The 25,625-nt window shown below is 32.8% G+C and overlaps 1 protein-coding gene across 1 annotated transcript; it reads left to right on the top strand.

The window, feature by feature from the left end:
- Positions 1-2,023: 2,023 nt before the first annotated feature.
- LOC107404742 (putative invertase inhibitor) lies at positions 2,024-2,796 on the top strand. Its single transcript, XM_016011732.4, has one exon. The coding sequence runs from the start codon at positions 2,062-2,064 to the stop codon at positions 2,623-2,625; it is 564 nt and encodes a 187-aa protein (XP_015867218.3). The 5' UTR covers positions 2,024-2,061; the 3' UTR covers positions 2,626-2,796.
- Positions 2,797-25,625: the final 22,829 nt, after the last annotated feature.

The following is a 25,625-nucleotide window of genomic DNA, read 5'->3' as shown; positions in this document are numbered from 1 at the left end:
TTGATGGAAAGCAAATTGTTTTCGATATTTTTTTTAAAGATTGAAATCAAGTGATTGATTTGAAGAGTAAAATATGACTTAAATAAAGATACACATATATGTAGAGAGATAAACATTTTTTTTTTTTTTTTTTTTTTTGTCTATAAACTTATATTTGGATAAAAAATAAGAAGGAAGATAAAAAATACAAAAACAATGTTGAGCTTTGCAGTGATTTTTCTCCTGTGCATGAATCCAACAAGTTTTTATCTAAAATAACACTTAAAAAAGAATGCGCATATAAATAATACGATATATGGGTGTTGTAGATTCCTCGATAATTACTGAACTTTGCTCTTCCTTACAATTCCAATATTCCCATCCAAAAAGTTTTAGGAATATCACTTTATTTAATATTAGATAAAGGAGTCAAACGCTATCCTTGAAATCTCAAATAACAAAAGAGGAATGAAACACAAAACAAAAAAAAGAAAAAAAAAAAGAAAAAGAAAGAAAAAAAGGGGTCTCCCGCTCTTGTTAAAGTCAGATCCTTGGCCTTTGGTATACCTGGCAATTCGGGTTGGTGGGTCGTGTTCGTGTCAACCCATTTAATAATCGTGTCAAAAATGCCTAACCCGAACACGACCCATTTATTAATCGTGTCAGGTACCTAAAACACTAACCCGACCTTTTTATAAACAGGTCAACACGACACGACCCGTTTAACACGATTATTTTAACGGGTCGTGTTGACCTATTAACCCGTTAACCTGAAATTGACCTATTAACCCGAAAACTAACCTATTAACCCGTTAACCCGAAAATTAACCTATTAACCCGAAATTTTTTTTTTATTTTTTTTTATTTTTATGTTTTTGTTTTATTAAAGATGTATTTTTTGTTTTTAAAAAAATTAGTAATAGAAAATTATTTTTATAAAATTTTTAATTTATAATATTTTTTAGTTATTAAATATTATATTAGTGATAAAATATTAATTTAAAATTAAATTTAAATGGGTTGTAATAGGTATATAATCGTGTCGGGTTGAAACTGACACGTTTAATAAATGGGTTGTAACGGGTCAATTTCGAGTTAAACAGGTCAACCCGAAAATGACACGATTAATAATCGTGTTAAACGGGTTGACCCGATTATGACCCGAACCCATTTATAATAAACCCAAACCCATTTATTCCGTGTCGTTTTCGAGTCGTGTCGCCGTGTCATGATCCAAATTGCCAGGTCTAGCCTTTGGGACATTTGCCTCCGAGTAAAAAAGCAGAAAAGAGGGGGAAAAAAAAAACAGGAAAAAAATCAATTATGCAAGCCTTCAAATATTTGTAATTTTGCATAATGATTCAGTAATTTTCTATCTTTTCCTTATTGGAAAGTCCGAATGATACATTGACATGGCACATGATTTGAGTCCTCAGGAAATTTCACTGTACTTCCTTGTACTTTGTCACTTTCTTGGGATTTATCCTTAATTTACATCAATTTTTATTTTCTATTTTTTATAAATTCCAATATCTTTGTCCACCTGAGTTTCAAAGGTATCATTCACCACAATAGGTGAATTTGTACCGTGTTTTTATAAAACAGAACAGACACAAACTTAATTTTTAATAACTCTGAATAGTTTCTTGATGCATAAATAATTACAGGCAAGAAACTAAATTAGTATTTGTTTGAGTTGTTATTTTAAAACTTTCATGTCCTCCTCATCTGAGGCTCACTGTATAATATATATTTATATGATAACGTGAGCTAATTGGAATGACCAAATTCATCTTTATAGAAAATAACATTGGTGCATTTTGAACAAGCGCAGAAACTATTTTGTTCTTTTCACCAAAAAAGGCAAAACTATTTTGTTCTGTTGTGCCCTTGTGAATTCAAAAAGAACAACTATATAGGAAGCTTCCTCTGCATATATATTACCTCGCTCATACAGTTATACATACAAACACACATAATTTACCAACAAAAAAAACACAAACACACACACACACACACACACACACACACATATATAAGCTATACATTTACGTATATGAGAAAATTTAACCAAAAAGAAAAATGTGGCACATTTCTTTCTTCTCCATCTTATACTTCTGCTTATTTTTTCTCATAATCCCCCATCAAACTGCAATATCAATTGACATAATCAATCAAACCTGCAAGAAATGCTCGGATGAATCCAACATCTTTAGCTACGAATTCTGTTCAGTTTCTCTACAAGCAGTTCCTGCAAGCCATGTGACTAATCTGCAAGGACTAGCACTCATAGCAATGGAGCTAGCTCTAGACAATGCAACCAACACAATTTCAATCATAAAACAGTTGCTTACCAATGAAACCGCAGACCCTTTTGCCTTGGAATGCTTAAAAGATTGCTTGGAAGTGTATTCAGAGGCGGTCACTATGCTCGTGGACTCCATTGCTGGATTTCTTGAGGAGCACTACGACACTGCCAGGGTGTGGTTGAGTGCAGTGATGGAAGTGGCAACAACTTGTGCAGATGGTTTCAAAGAGAAAGAAGGAGTGGTATACCCTTTGGAAAATGAGAATTACAGTCTCTTCCAATTATCTGATATTGCACTTTGCATCACCCATTTGCTAAGTCAGGTTGTACGTTCTTAATTAGTAATTTGGTCCTGTTTGGATTCATGGGTGTATTTTTTTAGTCGCATTACTAGCTTTTCCTTTTTCTAGTATTTGCTTACTTGAACTTGGTTGCTAGTTCATCATGTCACTTTATAGAATAATATGATCCAAGACCTTGCTTTCCATAGCAGATTGATATTAGTTTAATTTTGGGGCTGGTTGTGTTCATTTAGTTATTTTGCGCTTGTATTATTACTTCGAAAAAGAAATGAGAGAGGGGCTTTATATATACGATATAGTCCTACTTACTGTAGCTTAAGCTAATTCACATAAAGGGATTTTGATTCTTAGCTGTTCATGGATAATTTACAAAATTCAGGAAGTAAAAAGAATTTCTTCTTAATTCTTCTTAATTATGAGTAATCCAAATGAATTTCTTCTTAATTATGCAATTTAGGGAATAAGGAAGTAAAAAAAGAAAAAAAAGAAAAAAAAATGTGGGACTACTTTTTTTTTTTTTTTTGTTTAATGGTGTATGGAATATATGTTTCCTTTTTTTGTAAATTATGGTGTTTGGATTGAAATAAGGATTTTTTCCCATTTCAAGTACTTCGCTAAAGTCCAAGTGAAAAGGTAAAACCAAAGTAAAAAAGAATACATAACGTGAAGAGGACTAGTTAGATGAACGAGTATTTTTGGTTAAGTAATGAATGGTTAGCAAAATAAGTAGTCCTATCGGAAACAATAACAAGAAAAAGGGTTAAATAGAAGATAAAAAAGGAAAAATCTCTATAAAGTTACCTATTTGCCACAACTCTCAATTTGTGAGAAAATTATAAAATCTAATCAATATTTCTTTTTCTTTGCTTCCAATCTAATCAATGTCTTTATATGTATATGATCTGATGCTAGTATATTTTTATTTCAAATTTCCTAACCCTCTCTACATAGTCATGACTTATGTGTAAGACTCATCTAAATAGCCATAACCACGGGATTGTCCTTTGGTAATCTCCGTAACCATCGACATGGTTGGCCATTTTTAAGCCAATCTACACTAAATTTTTTGCTAGAGGCAGAGTAGCTTTGGCTTTTGGCACCTACCCTAAATGTCACTTTTCACATTTTTCAAACTCTTCAATGGTTTGATCAATAAAGAATATATCATCTTTACTTTTAATGACTTTCCTAAAGTATATAACCTAATCTTTATGACCATACCCAATGAAGATGCACTACCTTGCTCTAATGTCGAGCTTTATTTGTGCATTTCTAGAGACATGCATAAATGCCTTGCATCCAAACATTGACAAATAGTCATACAAAATGTCTTTACTCGTCCAACATTTTTTAGTACATCATCGTTCAAGGAAATAGAAGGTGGCCGATTAGTAACGTTTATTGTTGTTGTAACAGTTTTGTTTTAATAATATTTGAATGATTTGTATTAATTAGGCTTTAATGTGAATTGATGAGGGGCTATTAATTTTCTAACGTTTTGGATTTTGATGGGTTGATTTTTTGACAATATAGTTTTAGGAAAAACAATTGTTATGTCATTTTGGAGTTCCTTGAGCATTTAAAGAGGAAAAATTTAGAGTTTTTGCATTGTTTTGTGTGTGGTAAAGCAAAGGTACTGAAAGTTCGAAGAGAAAGGCTTCAGTGGTGCCGTGTCCAAGCTTTTGCATCCGTTGTATCCTGGTAGATGATCGTCACAGATCCGTCTACATCGGTGGGGTATAAATCATCTTAAGGAAACTATGGTATCATACAAGCCTTGGATAGATCAACAAACCTACCAGCTACAAAGACATACATGTTTTTTATTTTATGTCTTATTTCCCCAAATTTATTCCACAGTTTCATATAATCCAACAAGCTTAAGATGAATTCCTTTTATATATTTATATATATGTGGTTATGTGGTTTCCTAGGTTTTCTTTTCCCTCCTCAAATCTCTCAATCAGAAGTTGGAGATGAGAGATGGCATATAAGAAGTGGAACTCACTTAAATAGAGAAAGCGTAGGCTCATCCATACGTCAGGGGTTAGTACGGCAAACGGGGGTTTCAATTCCCACAGAGCAAGTGGGAAATAAAAAAGATCAGTGAACTAAAGACTTTTCGTGAGCATAAAACTCCTGTATAGTCTTTACCGCTTGGGAACCTCACCTATCCCTTTGAAGTAGCTCTATGGCTTGCTTCAGGTATTACACTCGCTGGAGTTAAATCAAGCTTTTGATCATATTCAGCCTTCCACAGCTGATGAAAGTACTAACTTCCCTTGAGATTGATATTGGTTTATCAGTTCAATTGTCATATATTCTTCCCCTGAATTGAAAGGAGGAGCCCTTGCTTTATCTTCGTGCTCGATTACTTGTTGGTGCTTAATTCTCGAGGCTGGGAAGACAGAAGAAGAGATTTTGCACTCAATCAGCTTTCTGAACTACAGTATAGGACGGAAAGTTAGCTTTGAGAATCCTAAGTACTTCTTCGAGTAAGCTCATGATCTATAGACAGGAAAGAAGGCTAGCTCTTTCCTCTTGAGCTAGAATCCACTTCTTGCTTATGAGTCCGATAAGCTGCCTAAAGTATTCAATATTTCAAGTCGTGAGCTGAAATTGCTTGATTCTCTACTTCTAGCTTTAGTCAATTCTGTGGGCAAGTCAAGTATAGTAGTTACTACTGCTTGTTTGCTCCTTCGTATAGGTTCGGTGTAGGCACCTTTCCATATGATCAATTGAATATTGGAAAAAGACTATGGATATTCACTACTATTGATATCTGAAACTTTAAACTTGAAGTCTATTGCTCACTCATTTAATTTGATATAAGTTTAGAATCCACTGAGATAGAGCCAGATAGGGGGAATCCTTACAGGTCGAGTGAGCCTTACAGTTTGCTTGCTTGGCTCTCAGTTACCTTTAAGCTTTCAGGCTCATAAATGAGATATTTGCATTAGATAGTTGTTAGCAGGGGCGCATTGGTTAGCCCACGAGAGAGAGGTTTTGGGGCTGTTCAAGGTTGAGAGGAAAGAAAGCAGTTGGAGGTGAAGAAACTCCACTCTAATCTAAGCTCGCAGGCACTCTTGCAATAGGAGAATATGCTTTTCATTCACCAACCGCTCTAGTCGACAGAGACAACTACTATCGGATTCAGTTGAGCTAGCCTTATAAGGGGCCTTAGTGCGCTAGGCGGTAGTTCAACTGCAAGTGTCAACCAGTCGGAAGGAGAACTCATAGTAGGGGAGGAACTGAGGAGAGAAAATGAGATGATGAAGGGACTTTAAACTCATCTGGTGCATTCAGGAATAGCAAAAGCATTTGCCTCGCTCCTTTCGTACCTAACTTTTGACCACCTATCCATTGTGGTTTATCCAGCGAAAGACTAATTTCAAGCTGCTGATGCTATGGTCTCAACCAGTGCATTAGCTAAGGAATTCAGCCCTTACTCAATTGATTCAAGCTCATGAACTATTTCATCTGCATTCAAGAAGAAGAAAATGAGTCAGTGAACTCTTTAAATCTGATGTGAGGCCTAAGTAGGGTCAAGGCAGTGAGTTGAAGTCAGTGGAAAAGTATCCAATCTACTTTCATTTCAAGCAGAAGGAATTCTTTGAAATGTTGTTTCAGCCTTGCTCTTTTTCTCTGATTGGGGCTTGCAACATCACATCTTGAACGGCCTTTCACTTCTTTACTGTTCTACTAGTGAAATACGTCCCACTCGAAATGCTTACTGGCTTTAGATTTATAAAAGATAGAATAGATCAGAGTGTAGCTGTCTTATTATTGGTAGTCGGAGAGTGAGCAAAAGGAGACGAGTGGCTTAAAGATACCCGCCTAGTAACTTGTTCTTTAATATACATTGTATGCATCTACCAGTAAAAGAATACCATTTATAGCCTGAAAGCTTTTAGGCAGCTTGCTATCCGGGCTTACTTCCTAAATAATAGAATGGTATTTCCTGAGAGAAGTTGTTCGAGTAGCTAGATTAGAAAGGAGGATAGAGTTAGCATTGATTGTGAAGGAAGGAACTAGTAATCCATTCAAAAGGACCTTACCCTAGAGAACTCAAAGGGAGGGAAAGAATTCTTCAACATAGTCATAAGAAGGTGATCTACGACCATTAGACCCCTAGAAAGAGGAGCTACTGAGAAAAGAGGGATATAAAAGAATAGAATGTCTTCTATCTGGCTGTTATTCCTTGTAGGTTTATAGCACGCTAGGCTAGCTAAGAAAGGTATTTTATCTTTCTATTTTTGTTGTTCCGCTTGATAGAATTGTTTAGAATCCTCTCCTAGCTTCCTATATCCCTAGAGATGCATACTTTAATATGTTGATTACAGAGCAAGGTTGTTCTAAGATATCTAGGTAGTTAAGGGGTTATTTTAAGAGAAACGGGTTAAAATGACATGGATTGGGATTGAAAACGGATCAAAAAATGGGTAAACAGGTTGGTTTAAGTATTGTGGGCTGGAACCTATATTTTTGCTAGGTTTGGCCTAAGTGAAAGCCTAGCCCATGTGTATTCTAGCTATTTAGCCTAGAGGAGAGGCCTAATACCAACCTAGTCCATGAGGAACTTGGCTCAAAAAGTGGTGCCATGTGGCACACAGTGGTGAGGCCACGTGTCACACAGTTGCAGGGCCATGTGTCGCACAGTGGCAAGGCCACATTTCTAACACTGAAAAGGCCACATGTTGGATGGAGAATGGAGACATGTGTTGCTCAGTGAAAGGAGCCACGTGTCGTGTGGAGACATGGCCACGTGTCGATTAGCGTCAGTGGACACGTGCCACATAGGGATAGAGACACGTGTTGAGCCACGGTAGAGCCATGTGTTGACTAACGACTGGTGACACGTGTCGAGCCCTAGTAAGGCCACATGGCATCTGTAGGTGATGTCAGCAGCCATGCCATCTCAACATGTGGTAGCAACACATTAGCATAGAGTGCCATGTGGAGAGCTGATGTGGCAGTGCCACATCAGCACAGGATGCCACATGGTAGCTGCCACGTCACCACATATGCCACATTAGTAGATGCCATATCAGCATGTTGGTGCGACATCATCAGGTGCCACATCACCATAGTGCCATGTTAGCATGATATCGACGATGATGTCAGCCCTAGTGGAATTTTATGAGTGTATACAATAATTTTATGGGTGTATAAAGAGAAACCTAGAAAAATTACATTGGAAATGGCTTTAATTAGTTTATTGGGATTTAAAACAATAACTAATTGTGTTATGTTTTTGTGATTTTATAGAAATGTCAAGTGGATGAGATAATGTGACTTTTAATACTGTGCCTATTGCACAAGTGTCAATTCCAACTCCTATGGTCCAAACGCCTCCTCATAATTATGCTGAGCGACCAAAGAAGCTTAATGGAGCACATTTTAAAAGGTGGTAACGAAAGATATTGTTTTACTTTACCACCCTGAACCTTGTGAGGTTCTTGACTAAAGGTGCACCTCCGAGTAATAATGAAAGTGATAGAGAAACATTTATGATGGTGGATGCGTGGAAGCATTTTGAATATTTGTATTGGAATTGTGTCTTGATTGGCCTATCAGATACTTTGTACGGAGTGTACTGTAGCATAACAGCAGTAAAAGAGCTGTAGAAAACTTTGGATTGCAAATACAAAATTGAGAATGCTGGTTCCAAAAAATTTATTATAGGCCGATTCTTGGAATTAATGATGGTGGATTCAAAGCCATTGATGGGTCAAGTACATGAATTACAAGTTCTCATTCAAGAACTTGTTGCTAAAGGAATAATAATTAATGAAGCCTTTCAAGTAGCAGCAATGATTGAGAAGCTACCTCCTAGTTGGAAAGACTTTAAGAATTATCTTAAACACAAAAGGAAGGAAATGGATATGCAGGCTTTTGTTGGCAAACTTTGTATTGAATATGACAATAGAAGATCTGACAAAAGATTTTTGAAGGTCGAGGTCAAGGCCGATATTGTGGAGTATGGTCAGAACTCCAAGAATAAGAAGAAGACTGGAAGATATTCCAAGTTAGGGCCTAAAAAAGGGATTTCCAAGAAAGCCAAGTTTCAAGGCAAATGCTTTAACTAAGATAAGATGGGTCACATAGTGGCGAAATGTAAGCTACGGAAAAGGAAGAAGAATAAAGAGGCACAGATGATGGAATAGATCATTCAAGAGGTTGATGATATTGATCTAAGTGCTGTTTTCTCTGAAGTGAACTTGGTAGGATCAAATCCTAAAGAGTGGTGAATTGATATTGGTGTGACTTGCCACGTGTGTTTAGACAAGAACTTATTCACTTCTTTTGAATTAAGTAAAAATAGGAAAAAGTTATTCATGGAGAATTCCGCCACATCAAAAATCTAAGGGGAAGACAAGGTAGTTCTGAAGATGACCTCTGGGAAGAATCTGACTCTTAACAATGTGTTGTATGTTTCGAACATTCGTAAGAATTTGGTGGTTGGATTGCTACTGAACAAACATAGTTTTCGCTTAGTGTTTGAGTTAGATAAGGTTGTTTTGTCCAAATATAGAATGTTTATAGGAAAAGGCTATGTAGTCAATGGCTTATTTAAATTGAATGTAATGACTGTAAAGCCCAAAGAAATTAATAAAGCTTATACTTCTTTTGCTTACTTACTTGAGTCTTCCAATTTGTGACATGGTAGAGTAGATCATATTAATTATAATTCTCTGCAAAGGTTAATTAACTTGAATCATATTCCCATATTTGAAATTGATTCCAAAAATAAGTATGAAACTTGTATAGAGGCAAAAATAACGAGGTTATCATATCAAACGATTAAAAGGAATATCAAACCTTTGAATTTAATCTATATTGATATATGTGAGTTGAAATTTTCACCAACTAGAGGAGGTAATAAGTATTTTATTACTTTTATCGATGATAGCATGAAATATTGCTATGTATATTTGCTTAAGAGCAAGAATGAGGCAACAAAGAAGTTTATTCTCTATAAAACTGAAGTTGAGAATGAATTTAACAAAAATATTAAAGTAATGAGAAGTGATTTTGGTGGCGAGTATGTAACTTCATTTAGTGAGTATTGTGCTCAATATGGTGTTAGACATGAAGTTACTCCACCATATTCACCACAGTCAAATAGTGTAGCTAAATAGAAAAATTGTACCTTGAAAGATATGATGAATGCAATGCTGATAAATTCTGGATTATCTCAAAACTTGTGGGTGGAAGCCATTTTGTTGGCAAATTACCATTTAAATAAGGTATACTGGAAGGATGAAGTAAAGATGCCTATTGAGCTTTAGAAAGGAAGACAACCTTCCTATAAATACTTACCAGTGTGAGAGCATCTGGCCAAAGTAATAGTACCTATTCCTAAGAAAGTGAAAATAGGTCCCAAAAATAGTTGATTACATCTTCATAGGTTATGCACAAAATAATAGTGCATATTGGTTTCTTGCGTATTGGTCTGGAAATTCCTGATATACACAAGAATGCGATAATGGAATCGAAAAATGCATTATTTTTTTAGCACGTTTTTCTAAAAGAAGACCGAGTTCGTCTAAACAAACGTATGATGCTATCAGTGAAGATAATTATGATAGTGATCAAGAATAGGAGAATGAAGTTAAGACTGAGGTTGATCATAGACATAGCAAAAGAGTAAGAGCAGAAAAATCCTTCGGTCTGGATTTTCTTGTTTACATGCTAAAAAGTGAACCTCAAAGCTTCAAAGAAGCTGTAAACTCTCCTAAAGGAAATTTATGGAAAGTTAGTAGATCTTCCTCCAGGTTATAAACCATTAGGTTACAACAAGGAGAATGAAAGCTGGTGGAACAATAGATAAATACAAGGTAAGGCTTGTAATTAAGGGATACAAGCAACAAGAAAGCCTTGATTATTTTGATATGTATTCTTCAGTAACGAGAATAAATTTCATAAGGATGGTACTAACGATTGCTACATTGCAAGATCTTGAAGTACATCAAATGGATATTAAAACATCCTTTCTTAATGGAGATCTTGATGAATAGATATACATGGAGCAACCTAAAAGTTTCTCTATACCAGGACAAAAAAAGAAAGTCTGTAGATTGGTGAAACCTTTTATGGACAAAAACAAGCTCCTAAGTAGTGGCATCAAAAATTTGATAGTGCCATACTAAATAATGGATTTTAAAAAAAATATGAGTGTGATAAATATTTCTATGTAAGAGATATAGAGAATGGATATGTCATTCTTTATTTGTATGTAGATGACATACTCATTGTAGTGAGTGACGACAGTATAGTCCAAATTACAAAGTCATGTTAAAATCTGAATTTCACATAAAAGATATGGGGCTTGGTAATGGAATTCTAGGAATGAAAATCACTAAGACTTCGAATGCAATTATTCTTAGTCAAACACATTATGTGGATAAAATACTGGCTAAATTTAGTAAAGACAATACCGGTATAGTCATAACACACTTAGATATGAGTTTACACTTATCCAAGAATAAATAAAAGAGTGTGTCTCAAGTGGGTTATGTAAGGGTGATTGGAAGTCTGTTGTAATTAATGAATTGTACAATATTAGACATAACCTACGCTATAAGTAGACTGAGTAGATAAACGAGTAATCCAAATGAAGATCATTGGAAAGGAATTGTTAGAGCACTAAGATACTTACGATATATTCGTGATTACGGACTGCATTATAAGAGATATCCCGCTATATTAGAATGATACAGTAATGCAAATTGGATATCAAATATTAAGAATTCAAAGTCCACTAGTGGCTATATGTTCACATTAACAGGTGCAGCCATAACGTGGAAATTCTCGAAACAAGCTGTTATAACTCAATCTACGATGGAATCTGAGTTCATTACATTAGATTAATGTGGTGAAGAAGCTGAATGACTACCCAATTTTTAGAAGATATTACAAGGTGGCCTAAACATGTGCCAATAATAAGTATATATTGTATTAGTTAATATGCAATTGGCAGCGTATAGAATATTATGTATAATGGAAAGTCTAAACACATTTGTCGGAGACATAATTCCATTAGACAGTTAATCTCAACTGGAGTTATCTCTATAGACTATGTAAAGTCAAAAAATAACATTATGGATCCACTAATCAAGGGGTTAAATAGAGAATTAGTTGAGAAATCATCAGGGGGAATGGGATTAAAGCCTGTGAGTAAAGTCGATACGATGCAAACCTAACCTAGTTTATTGGAGACCCTAAAATCTAGGTTCAATGGGAGAATGCAATTGTAAAGACTAGTATGGATCACTGTGGAGTTAGTCCTTTGCCCATTCCTATAATTAAACAGTGATAGATGAAGGTTAATGATGCCAATATATGTGTGTTTAGTAATCTATGCATAATCATGCTGATTACATTAGAAATAGGAATCACCTATGTGATAAAGAAGAGTGGTCGCTTCAAAGGAGAATTGTTAAGGGTGCAATTTTCTAGAAACTCTCGCAGAACCAAGAAGGTGTTCAATGCCATAATGAACACAATAGTGAGAACTGAAGTATATCAGGAAGGAATCATATGTGGACTATATTACCATTTATACAAACGACGAAATGGTTCAAAGATATCACATCTACCATTAGTCAGTAAAGTAAATATGGTTTCACAAAGGAAGATTCAAAGAATAACATCTATCTATCCTACGTAGGTTCCAATTGTAGAGCTTTACCATCAGAGTCCAGCATTATCCTTAGTAATCAAATCATTCATGTAACATCCCACATCGGTTGGAGAGGGGCACGAAGCGGTCTTTATAAGGCTGTGGATACCTCTCCCTTCAGGACGCGTTTTGTGAGCAAAACCTTGAGGCCAGGGGGGAGAGAGGGTGTGAACCCTGGGCCAAAGAGGACAATATCCTGATGCGGATGGTCTGGGCTGTTACAGTGGTATCAGAGCCAGTACCCGGATCGGTGTGCCAGCGAGGACGCTGGGCCCCAAGGGGGGAGGATTGTAACATCCCACATCGGTTGGAGAGGGGCACGAAGCGGTCTTTATAAGGCTGTGGATACCTCTCCCTTCAGGACGCGTTTTGTGAGCAAAACCTTGAGGCCAGGGGGGAGAGAGGGTGTGAACCCTGGGCCAAAGAGGACAATATCCTGATGCGGGTGGTCTGGGATGTTACAATTCATGTGGGGGATTGTAACAATTTTGTTTTAACAAGAGTTAAATGATTTGAATGAATTGGGTTTTAATGTAAATTAATGAGGGACTATTAATTTTCTAATGTTTTGGATTTCGATGGGTTGAGTTTTTGACAAAATAGTTTTGGGAAAAACAATTAACACATCATTTTGGAGTTCTTTGAGCATTTAGAGAGGAAAAATTAAGAGATTTTGCATTGTTGTGTTTCAGGTAAAGCAAATGTGCTGAAAGTTCTAAAAGAAAGGCTTCGGTAGTGCCGTCTCCAAGTCTTTGCATCCATTGTAACTCAGGAGACGATCATCACAGATCCATCTGCATCGATGGGGTGGAAATCGTCTTAAAGACACTGTGGTATCACACAAGCCTCAGATAGATCAACAAATCTACCAGCTACAAAGACATACAGGTTCTTAATTTTGTGTCTTATTTTCCCAAATTTATTCCACAATTTCATATAATCCAATAGTTGTTATCGTTGCCTACTCTTAAAAGGACTTATATAGTTTTGCATGAGAGAGCATACAACTGATCCTCTCATTACTTATCCAATTTGTTCTCTTTACAACCCCGTGATGTTGTGGTGTTTTTGGTAGAAATTTCATTAATATAATTCCATGAACTTTATAGTACTCTTCAAATGGTCCTTTATATTCACAACTATTATCTGTGCGAAGATATCTCAATTTTCTTCAAGTTTTTTCTTTCAACAACGACATGAAATTTTTTGAATATATCAAATACTTGGCTTTTATCCTTTAATGTGAAACCCCAAACTTTTCTTTAGTGATCATCAAAAAAAGTAACATAATATTTAGCACTACCTAGATTCTTAGCATCCATATGCACTAAATCCAAAATGTTAATCTTTTAAGAAGGAAAAAAAAAAAAAAAAAACCTCTTAACTGTAACTTTGTGTTGCTTGTCAATTAGACAATATGTGCATATCTTATAGGATAAAACTACATTCTCACTTAGATGACCAAGCCACATATGCCACAGCTTAAAGGAAGATTCATCAACTATACTCACAACTTTATGTTGTTTTACTTGTAGCACATACAAAGAACAAGATTTTGTACATTTTATTACCACAAAAGATCCTTTGGTAAGCTTCAATTTTCCTTTACCAAAATAATTCTGATAGCCTTCATCATCAAGTACGTTTGTAAAATTGAGGTAGATATCAGGACCATGTCTGATGTTCTTTAACATCAACTTGCATCCGATACTGGTCTCTGAACATACATCTCCAATGCCTAAAATCTTGCTCGCCAATTAGACAATATGTGCATAGCTTCTAGGATAAAACTGCATACTCACTTAGATGTCCAAGCCTCATATGCCACAACTTAAAGGAAGATTCATCAACTATATTCATAACTTTGTGTTGTTTTGCTTGCAGCACATACAAAGAACAAGATTTTGTACCTTTTATTACCATAAAAGATTTGTTGGTAAGCTTCCATTTTCCTTTACCAAAATAATTCTGATAGCCTTCATCATCAAGTACGTTTGTAAAATTGAGGCAGATATTAGGAACATGTCTGATGTTCTTTAACATCAACTTGCATCCGATACTAGTCTTTAACCATACATCTCCAATGCCTACAATTTTGCATTCTTCATCATTTCTCATTTTCACATAGCCAAACTTATTTTTGTAATATAATGTGAGAAAGTCACGACAAGACGTGATATAGTACGATGCTCCCAAATCAATAACCCATAAGAATCATTATGAGTAAGATTTACCGAGCCACTGTCGTAAATTATAATGACATCCGTGTAGGATATTATTTCAGTCGTATTATCTTCATCATCTCTCTCTTTATTTTGTTCTTTTTTTCATTGATTGCACTAAAATTTTTTATAGCTTGACTTTCCATAATGAAAACATGTAATTTGCTTCCTTGACTTAGAACTCTCTTGTGGCTTGTAATCATAACCTTCATCATAGTCATGGTTCCTTAACTTTCGACTTTTACTTCTTCCTCATATTTTTAAAAATGAGTACATGAGACTTTGGATTTATCCTTTACTTTTTTTCTCCTGTTTTCTTCATTTCTCATGCTATCAGAGGCCATCTCACAGCAACTTTACCATCAAGAGTTAAATTACTTAATGAAACAATGAATATTTCCAAGCTATTAAGTAGTAAACATATCAATCATTGTTGTTAAAAATGGACGATTAACAATATGAATATCTGAGTCGTATTGGAATGGATGTAAAATGATACAAATTGTTTGTTTGAATCAATTTTCAAATGAATCGCACATTTCACCTAATTGAATCGCACAATTTGGTTAAATCACTGATTCACCAATTCATTGTCAAAGCAGCAATACCCTACCTCAGATACAATTCAAATTAGGAACTTGGAAATTAATTGGCCTTATTGAAAAAAAACCCTAATCCAAGACCTTTGGAGATCATACAAGACAACCTTTGCTGAGCCAATGCTTGCAGACAATGATGAGAGAGTTATGGTTGCGTTGTTGATGTTTTCGTTCCTTTATTGATCATTCTCACAAAACTTTATTTATTTATTTATTCCATAAATTGTACTGCAAATGCAGCCCAAGGAAAATTCTCTAATTGCTTTAGAAGAAAGTCTACTAGGTTAGTAGAGAAGACGATGATGATCTATAGAAGAAGTGGAGAAGAAGATGATGGTCTGGAGAAGTGGAGAAGAAGAAGATGATGATGTACACTTCTCCAAGATATAATGAGAGATGAAAGAAATTTATTATTATTTTATTTCTTTTTATTTTGATTTTTATTGGTCAAAGAGAGCAAATAACAAGTTTATTATTATTTTATGATAAATTGATAAGATAAGATTTCTTTCAAGTCCACATGGAAGTGGAATAAAAAACCTTTTTATTATTTAAAATAAATATTAAAATAAGAAGCATATATAATTATATAAACGTAATTTATTTAAACAGTAAAATGACGACAGTTGGTACAAGATTTTGCCTTTGCTTTTTGCCTCCTTCAATATTTCGATATGCAAACAAATTTTTTTTTCTTTATTTGGAAAACATGGTAGATTATAAAAAATAAAAAAAAAGGGAGGGGGAATAATGATCCAACTTGGGATCATTGTGAAAAACTAGACAGAGGAAAATATAATAGATTGAAGTTGAAGTGAATATGGAAATTTTTATTAGGGAGGTATTTTTAGAATCAAAAATCATTTAGTTGGTACACGAAAAGATTTTATCCCATGCATGAAAGTTCTGAATGATATTCGTGATTTATTTAAGCCATTAAGAGAAGGAAATAAGAGAAAAAAAAATGATGGAGATGATTTTGTTGATAATGAAGAAGATGAACATGGTAAAAAAAAAAAAAAAAAATTGATGATGGATGCTTTTATTAAAGGTGGTAAAAAATCAGCAACTGTCACTTTGTGGACTATATGGAAAAAAAAAAAAAAAGAGATAGAGATAGTGTTTATTCCGATATTTGAATATATTTTTTTAATGCAAATGCTTTCTCTTTTAATTTACTAAAAAAATTCTCATTTTACAGCTATGTTGGATTCAATTTCTTCATTTGGTCCACGTTTGAAACCTTCATCTTACCATGAAGTCTGGATTAAATATTTGAAAAAAGAAGTAGAAACAATTAATAAGAAATTATTTCAAAAATATAGAGTTGAATGGAAAAAAAAGGATGCACACTCACGTAAGATGGTTGGACAGATAGAAAAAATAGATATATTACTAATTTTTTAATGAATAGTCTAAGAGGGATTGTGTTTCTAAAAAGTGTTCACACATCTACAAAAAATTTATTTGAGCTTATTGATTCTGTAATATATGAAATTGATGAGGATAATATAGTTCAATTAGTGATAGACAGTGCATTAGCATATATAAAAGTTGAAAAATTTTGATGGATAAAAGGGAAAAAAAATAATTTTCGATCTCTTTGTGCAGCACATTGTCTAGATTTGAATCTTACTGATACTAAAAATTTACTCATACATAGTGATACAGTATCTAAGGCAAGCAAGGTTACAGTGTGTATCTATAAGAACTCTTGGGTTTTGAACCCAATAAGAAAATATGCTAAGGGAAGAGAATTAATTAGAGCTGTTGTGACTCATTTTGCTATTTATTATTTGACTTTGAGAAGTTTGGAAGAGAATTAAATTGGACTAAAGCAATGTTTGGCTCTGAAAAATGGCAGAGAAGCAATTATTCCAAAAAATCAGATAGTACAATAGTTACGGATATTATTCTTGGTGATAAAAAATATTGGATGACAATTAATTATTGTTTGAAATGTATACTTCAATTAGTAAAAGTATTGAAGCCTGTGGATGGAGACTTGAAACCTATTATTGGTTATATCTATGAAGCAATGGAATGTACAAAAGAACAAATTAAAGCTAATTTCAATAAAGTTCAAAAGCATTATAGGTCTATTTGAGATATCATTGATAAAAGATGGGCATTACAACTTTACAGACTCTTCATATAGCAGTTTATTTTCTTGTTCCGAGGTACAATACAACTTTATTTTATTTATTATTTAGTAATTTATCTATTTTTTTATATAGTAGTCTAGCTATTAATTATAATATTTTTATGACTTAATTGGATTTAATTATTTTTCTACTTGAATTAATTATCATATTTGAATTGAAGTGCAGACTTCAATATTCTCCTATATTTGATGCGGATTATGACATAAGAACTAGTCTTTATGAAATAATACAAAAAATATGTCCTGAACCAAAGTTAAGGATTATAATTGATAAACAGTTGGAACAATTCCAAAATACAGAAAATATATTTGGTATGGATATGGCTATTCAAATGAGGAACAAAAAACAATCAAGTAAAATATTAAATTTAGTTACATTTAAATTATATAAATAAAATTTATATATTAAATTTATTTGTTTTTAGTTTTATAGATTTATAGCAGGAGTCATTTGGTGGAAGTTGTAAAGAGCTTCAAAATCTTGTTTTTCGAATTCTTAGTTTAACTTGTAATGCCACTGGATATGAAAGAAATTATAGTACATTTGATCAGGTAGAGTATTTTATTTTTTTAATATTAATAGATATTATATATGGTATAGTTTAAATATTAATATTGTTTTTTAATTAGGTGCACTCAAAGAGAAAAAATCGTTTTTAACAACAAAGATTAAGTGCACTTATTTTTGTAAGACATAAGAAAAAATTATTAAAAGGTGAGTCCTATGATCGTATTTATATATCAAATTTAGAATCTGACAATGAGTGTGGATTACTAAAATAAAGATCAAATCTTACTTAATGATACAGCTTGGATAAATGTCAACGAATGCTTTGAACTTGAGGAAGAAAATAGTAAAAAAAAAAAAAAAAAAAACAAAGAGGTAATTATAGTATATAAAAAAATTTAAGTATTTTATTTTTTATAAAATATTCACTAACATATGAACATAATATATTTATTTATTTATAGGTTCAAAAGATCTTACCAATAAAGATAAAGGAAAACGAATAGTTGATATGGAAGAAAATGACAATAATGATGAGGAAGCACAAGAACATTATATGGAGAGTGGTGATGACTTAGGGGATGTTGATGATATCAATCCTTATGAGTCTAAAGATTGACATTATTTATAATTAACTACTTATAATTAATTAAATTTTTTTAATTTTTTTAATTTCAAAAAGTAATATACATTAAAATTTTGTTTTATGATGTAGCTACCATTTTAAAATTTAGATGTTGAATTTAGAATCAATAATCATATATGGATTGATGAATGATAGATCGAACTTACTATAATTTATTAATATTATTATTATGGATAATTTTAACTCAATATTAGATATATTAGTATTATAAAGAATACAAATCATTGATTACTATTTGTGACCCGATTTGATATGTTTCGTTCTATGAAACATTGTTCCTATTCAAAATTATTGAGTGTATCTAATGATACACCTTTTGTTTCGATACAAATTTTATAATTTTAACAAAACAATTTACGTTTCAATTCATGATTTGACAATATTGATATTAATAACAAGGTTTGTATTTCATTAACAAAAGTCATTTACAATGCCTCAAGCTAATTCAATAAATCTTTAGAGTTGCTCAAATGCTACGATGGGACTTCTATCTTAATATTTCAGTTTCATAAGTTTTTTTTTTTTTTTCATCAAAAGGACTTTATTTTGGGCAGTTTTGATTTCAAACATCTGTTTCAAGGTCTTCAACAAATTGTGCACATTGGTTTCTTGTACAATAAAATCATATACACTTACTTACCTATTGCCTGACTTTTTCAATAGCTTTTTTGTTCATCTTTACCTTTTTGGCATTATCAATATCACTTGATCTGGCTACACATTCTTCTATGGCTCATAGAGATCATGCAATAAATTATTCATTCAAGATTTCCAAATTATGTAATCTAAAGTTATTAGTTTGATCATAGAATATAGGTTCCACTCGATTCCTCCAATTAACTTACACAAAAACAATATCAAGATAATTGCCAAAACTCTAGTACCACTTGTTGAGGAAAAACCACACAAATAAAAGATAATAAAAAATTTGTTTGAGCTTATGTTCAAACCAAAGAAACCCCCACTACGCCAAAATTGAGATCTAGCGATACTCATTTAGCGACGCTACGAAACAAATGCATATAAAAAAATAAAACTGTGACTCTATGGTTAACGCGTCAGTAAAAATTCAATATATATGATGCATCCTACAATAGTCGATGTCAAACGGTCGCTAAAAACAATAACATATGACACATCTGTTAAGAGTCGCTGAATATGCGGCTGAACAGAGTCGCTTTTAATACTGTACGTATATTTTATCTGAATTGTATTGTTTAAATGCTAGACTTATGAAAAATGATTAACCATCCACTTATCTATGTTTACATAATAACAAAATTTAATTATACGGGATTGTTGTTCAGTCATATAATTTTTCATGTACAATTTATTCTTGCAAATTTCTTAAATTTTTTTTTTTTTTAAGATATAGGTAATAGGAGACGCACAGAAATCATTCCGAGTCACCTGTTCCTCTTTTTTTTTTTTTTAAATCAACCTGATTTTCTTGAAAACTTCAAATAACCAATGAAAATATTTAAGCAACATAATTGAGCTTTTTTTTTTTTAAAAAAAATATAGGTAACAAGCGACGCACAGTCTTCTTTATGCATTGCCTGTTCTCTCTCTCTTTTTTTTTTCTTTTAATCAATCTAATATTATTTCGACTTCAAATAACCAATGAAAATATTATAACAACATAATTGTGCTGGTTATTTTTCTTATTATTATTTTTTTTTACGATTTTGGTAATAGGCCACTCACATTATGCGTCTCCAGTTCATGATACGCGGTGCACAGGCGACGCACAGTCTTCTTTATGTGTCGCTTGTTCCCTTTTTTTTTTTTTTGTTCTTTTAATCAATCTAATATTATTTCAACTTCAAATAACCAGTGAAAATATTAGAGTAACATAACTGAGTTGATTTTTTTTTAATTTTTTTTTTAAGATATTGGTAACAGGCCACACACAGGCTGCATTGTGCGTCGCCTATTTTTTTTTTCTTCTTCTTTTAATCAATCTAATTTTATTTCAACTTCAAATAACCAGTAAAAATATTTAAACAACATAAGTGAGCTTTTGTTTTTTGTTTTTAAATATAGGTAACAAGTGACCCATAGTCTTCTTTATGCGTCGCCTGTTCTCTTTTTTTTTTTTTTTTTAATTTTTTTAATCAATCTAATTTTATTTCAACTACAAATAACCAGTGAAAATATTAGAGCAACATAATTGAGTTGGTTTTTTTTTTTTTTTTTAGATTTTGGTAACAAGTGATGCACAATGAAAATTGTGTGTCGCCTGTTCTTCTTTTTTTTTTTTTTTTTTTGGTTCTTTTAGTCAATCTAATTTTATTTCAACTACAAATAACCAGTGAAAATATTAGAGCAACATAACAGAGCTGTTTCTTTTTTTTTGTTTTTTTAGATTTTGGTAACAGGCGACGCACAATGAAGCCTGTGCGTCTCCTGTTACCAATATCTTTAAAAAAAAAAAAAAAACATCTCAGTTATGTTGTTCTAATATTTTCAGTGGTTATTTGAATTTGAAATAACATTAGATTGATTAAAAGAACCAAAAAAAAAAAAAAAACTCATCTCAACAATTGTGTCACCTTTTTTTTTTTCAATTTTTTTATTTACAAATATACAAACCCATAAAAAAAAAATCAAATAGGACCATGCCAAGAATTGAACCCAGGACCTCTTACACTCTCAAATAATCACCACACCACAAGACCAAATAACTTGGATATAATAATACAACAAAAACTAGTTAATATAGTTTTAGGCAACGCATTGTTTTAACAAAGAGTTGCCAAATAGATGAAAAGGCGATGCATTTTTCAACAATTGCGTTGCCTTTTCACTCAACCAATTTTTAACTTTTTTTGAATTTGAAAGTTGTTGTTAGTAATTTTTTTAATTTTGAAAATATGCTTTTTTTTTAATTTGTAGATGAGCAATCAACAAAACCAATTAAAGATTAAAAAATAATAATAAAACATAGAATAGGCGATGCATTTTAATGGAATTGCGTCGCCTGTTCCTTCAATTTTTTTATTTTTTATTTTAAAAAAAAAACAATTTAATAAACTTTCAATTTTTAAAAATAAGTAAGCTATCATTGACCACAAACACATGGAAGTTAAGCTCATTTAACATACTTATGTAGATAAATTGGTTAATAAATGCTTGTTGAATTAGAATTCTATATTCGGTATCCTATCTCAAATTAGGTCTTGAGATATTTTGTATCTCGTCTATACACATATATGTGAATAATTGAGAAGAGCATTGACAAAACTATTTTTTGTTTTTAGATCAATGGAATTTATGTTTATTGGACTGCTACATGAACATATTTGTAGATGAACAGTTAAAAAAACTATTTAAAGATTATAAAGAAAATATAAAAATTGGAACAGGCGATGCTTTTTGACCATAATGCGTCGCTTGATCCCACAATTTAAGAACAGGCGACCCTTCTTGAAGAGATTGCATCGCCTGTTCTCTCAATTAAGAAAAACAAAAATTTTAAAAGACATGCAAATTTTATAAAGAATAAAGGTGTACTTGAAAAACAGAAAAATAAACAGCAATATTCGATATTTTTGCTTTGCATTTTTAAGAAATATTTTCAATTTTTATTTGTAGATGAAAACTAAAAAATTAATCAAAGAAAAACTACATCAAGTACATTATCTAATAGATATTAGATTTGGAAGCAATCTAAGAGAGACTTGAAGAGTGGGATATTTCGGGTTTCATTTTTCATTTGCCTATGTTGTCGTCGGTCGGGAAGCTGGATTTCTCTGTGTTGCATGATTTTCTGGATTTCTTCTTTCTTCGTCTCCATCGTTTAGGTGAGTTTCTATTTTCTTTGTGGTTGGCAGAGACATGTGATGGGTTTTTTTTTTTTTTTTTTCATTTTAACCGCAGGTTAGGTTCGTTCGGTTTTATTAATCTTGCTTTTGTAGAAATTTTGTTTGTGATATTGCTTGACTATTTTTTGCTAAGTTCAACAAGTATTTTATATTGAAGATCAACTTAATTCGAGATGGTATGTTGTTTTAACTTCACCACAACATCGTACTTTTGTTGAAGAAGATGTTTTCAGAGATATTACGATGGCTCACAATCCATTTGTCATATAGTTATCAAGTATCGATAAAAATGATAATGAGGATGAATGTGAGAGTGATTGTGTTTGTAATGACTGTAAGGGGATATGGATAAACAATATCTTCTAAATAAATTGGTACATATATTTATTAACTTATGTTTTAAGTAATATTTATAACATTTATTATTATTCATTTAATTACTTTTTTGATCCGCTTCATTATGTGTTTTCCACTTTTAATTAGGAGAAATGCACCTCGCTAAATCTTAAGAACGATAGTAATATTCTTTAAATTTTCATTTACTAAATTACAAATTTAATAATGATTAATGTTTTTATTTATTTTGTATAAGTGTTAATAACTTTTTTAATTTTTCCATATGCAGTATGAGGGTGTAATATCGTCAACAAGAGGATGTCAACTTCCATCTCAATGAGTGTACATTCATGGAAGTTTAATTAATATTAAATTTGTTATGAAAAAATACAATAGTTTACAAATTATGTAAAAATATATCAATAAGATAATATTTAATTTATTTGATAATTAATTTGTTATGAAAAAATATTTATTTAAAATTTTTGTATTCTAATTATTTTGGATGAAGCTAGTTTTAGTTTTTTTTTTTAATTTTAATTATTTATATATTTTTACTATTTTAATCTCTTTTCACAAAATTAAAAAAAAAAAAGGAGCAACGCATTAAAACATAACAACGTCGTCTAACATATTTGGCGACCTTTAATTGCCTATTTTTAGCGACTCTCTTGAATAGCATCGCTAAATAATGCGTCCCTATAAGTGAGCCATCAAATCTGACACATTGCTGAGAGGGTCGCTAGAAGAGTTGATGCGTCGCTAAATAGGCGACTCATTGGCGACGAATATATTTAACGATGCTATATGAAACAGTCGCTAATATATTTTTAGCGACATTGTGATGAAGCGTCGATATAAGTGGATTGAAATAATGCATCGTTAAAAGTCAATATACGTCGCTAAAAACTCAAAGATAGGCGACTCACATACTGCGTCGCTTGTTGTCTTATGGCTTTAGAGACAGGACGTTAGGCGACGCCATGCGATACGTCGTTGTTTATTTTGTGCGACACATTTATTGCATCATTTATCAATGCGATTTTAGTAGTGCCCGTTTAAATAAGGCTGGAAAGAATACACACCAAGTTCAGGTAAGAGAATGCTTTCACTAACCATTAAAGGCTCGATGAAGGAATAGAAGTGCTACAGGGGAGGAAAATGCTTTCGAAGATTTGACATTTTATTTATTTGTTTTTCATCAAAAAGAAAAAGGTTGAGGATGGCCTCCAGTGCATATTATCTGAAGGGGATATGGAATAATTCTTTTTTCTCTCTTTATTCAATTAAATGGATTATCTAGAAAGCCCAAATAATATTGGAAATAAACATAAATAAGCAAATACTAACACTAGAAATTTTACGTAGAAACCTTTAAAATAAAAGGAAAAAAACAATGGGACCTCAATCCAAAATCACCATTATCCACAATTAATGGATTACAATAAGGAAACGCAGCCATGGCAGAGGAAACGTAGCGATCTACAACCAATTTTGAACTCGAAGACTGTTAGGACCCATTTTGCATGAGGCATGCATGCTTATGTGGTCAATAGGTGTTGGAAGTGTTTTCCACTTGTAGGGGCCATGCACTATGTGGAATATTGGAAGAACTGGTCTTATGGGGCTTGTTGCTTAGTCCTGTTAGTAGTTGAGTTTGTTGCTGTGAGTGTTGTTAGTGGAGTTAACATTTTCCTATTTTTATGTTATTAGTTGTAGCATGTTTTCCTATTTTATGTTATTAATTGTAGCCTATAAATTGTAGCCACGAAGTGATGAGAGCATAGGAATGAAGTATATTTTCTCCAACTGCTGCTTGTTCTTCTTTCTTTCTTCTCTCGCGGTCTCCTTTCTTCTTCTCTTTCTCTTTCGCCTCTTCCTCTGTTCTTTTGCTGCAAAACAGGGCTCTTTCTCCCCTGTTCCAACCTTTATTCTCTTGATGCAAAATAGGAACATAACAAAGACGAACAGCCATGGCGGGGGAAATGCAGCAATCTGCACCAGTTTTGAACTCAAAGACAAACAGTCATGGCGGAGGAAACACAGCGATCTGCAACCAGTTACGAACTCGAAGATGAACAGCAAAGTATGAGCAGAAGGTGGGCGATGGACTCATCAAGACCAAAGCAATGGCTTCTAACGGCGTTAAAAAGGTCACATATGGTGTTTTCGTTGGTTTCTAACGGATAAAGCATAAATAGCATAATACCACCTACAAGAACTGATATCATTTCATTTTTCCATCTTGTAACACCCGGTCTCGAAGTACACCGGAAATTTCTCAAATTTGACTGAGGTTGACCAGGTTTGACCATCATTGACCGAGAAGGGGTCAAATGTTGACTTTTTGCTTCTAGTGGAATTTCACATTGATCGAGGTCCCGTTACGAATTACATGTTGGCACGAGTTTATAGACTAGTAGCACGTCGAAAATGGAGCTATGGTTTAAAAGTTATGAGCAAAACAAGTTGAGGTCCAAATTATCCAAGGGTGCCGTTGACTTTTTATTTTTGGGGATATGAGCTTTGACTCATGTACGAATGTGAATTACTCATCGATACGAGTCCGTAGACTAGCGGTACACCTGATTTGGACATTTTGTTGAAAAATTATGGACCTGTAAAGTTTTTCAAATACAGTGTTATTTTAATATTATTTTTAAATATGTGAACAATATGCTACGGGTGACTTAATAAAGGGTGACATATGTCACAATGCCATATGTCAAACATATTAAATACTATATTATCTTAATATTATTTATTTATTTTATTATTTTTATTATTGTATTATTATTATTATTATTATTATTTAAAAACAAAATCTTTTTTCCTCACGTGGGGAAACACCCACGAAAATTTCTTTCTTTTTCTTTTTCTTTTCTTTCCTTCTTCTTCTTCTTCCTTCTTCCTTCTTCCTTCCTTCTCCTTCCTGGCTTCACCCCATTTCTTTTTTTTTTTTTTGATCATATGAAGCCACACGCGCCTGATGGGGAGGAAGAGGGGGAAAATTCCGGCCAGTAGCCGGAAAATGGCGGCCAATCGTTGC

This window comes from Ziziphus jujuba, chromosome 6 (assembly GCF_031755915.1).
Source record: "Ziziphus jujuba cultivar Dongzao chromosome 6, ASM3175591v1".
NCBI lineage: Eukaryota > Viridiplantae > Streptophyta > Magnoliopsida > Rosales > Rhamnaceae > Ziziphus > Ziziphus jujuba.
This window is presented reverse-complemented; position numbering and strand designations above follow the sequence as displayed.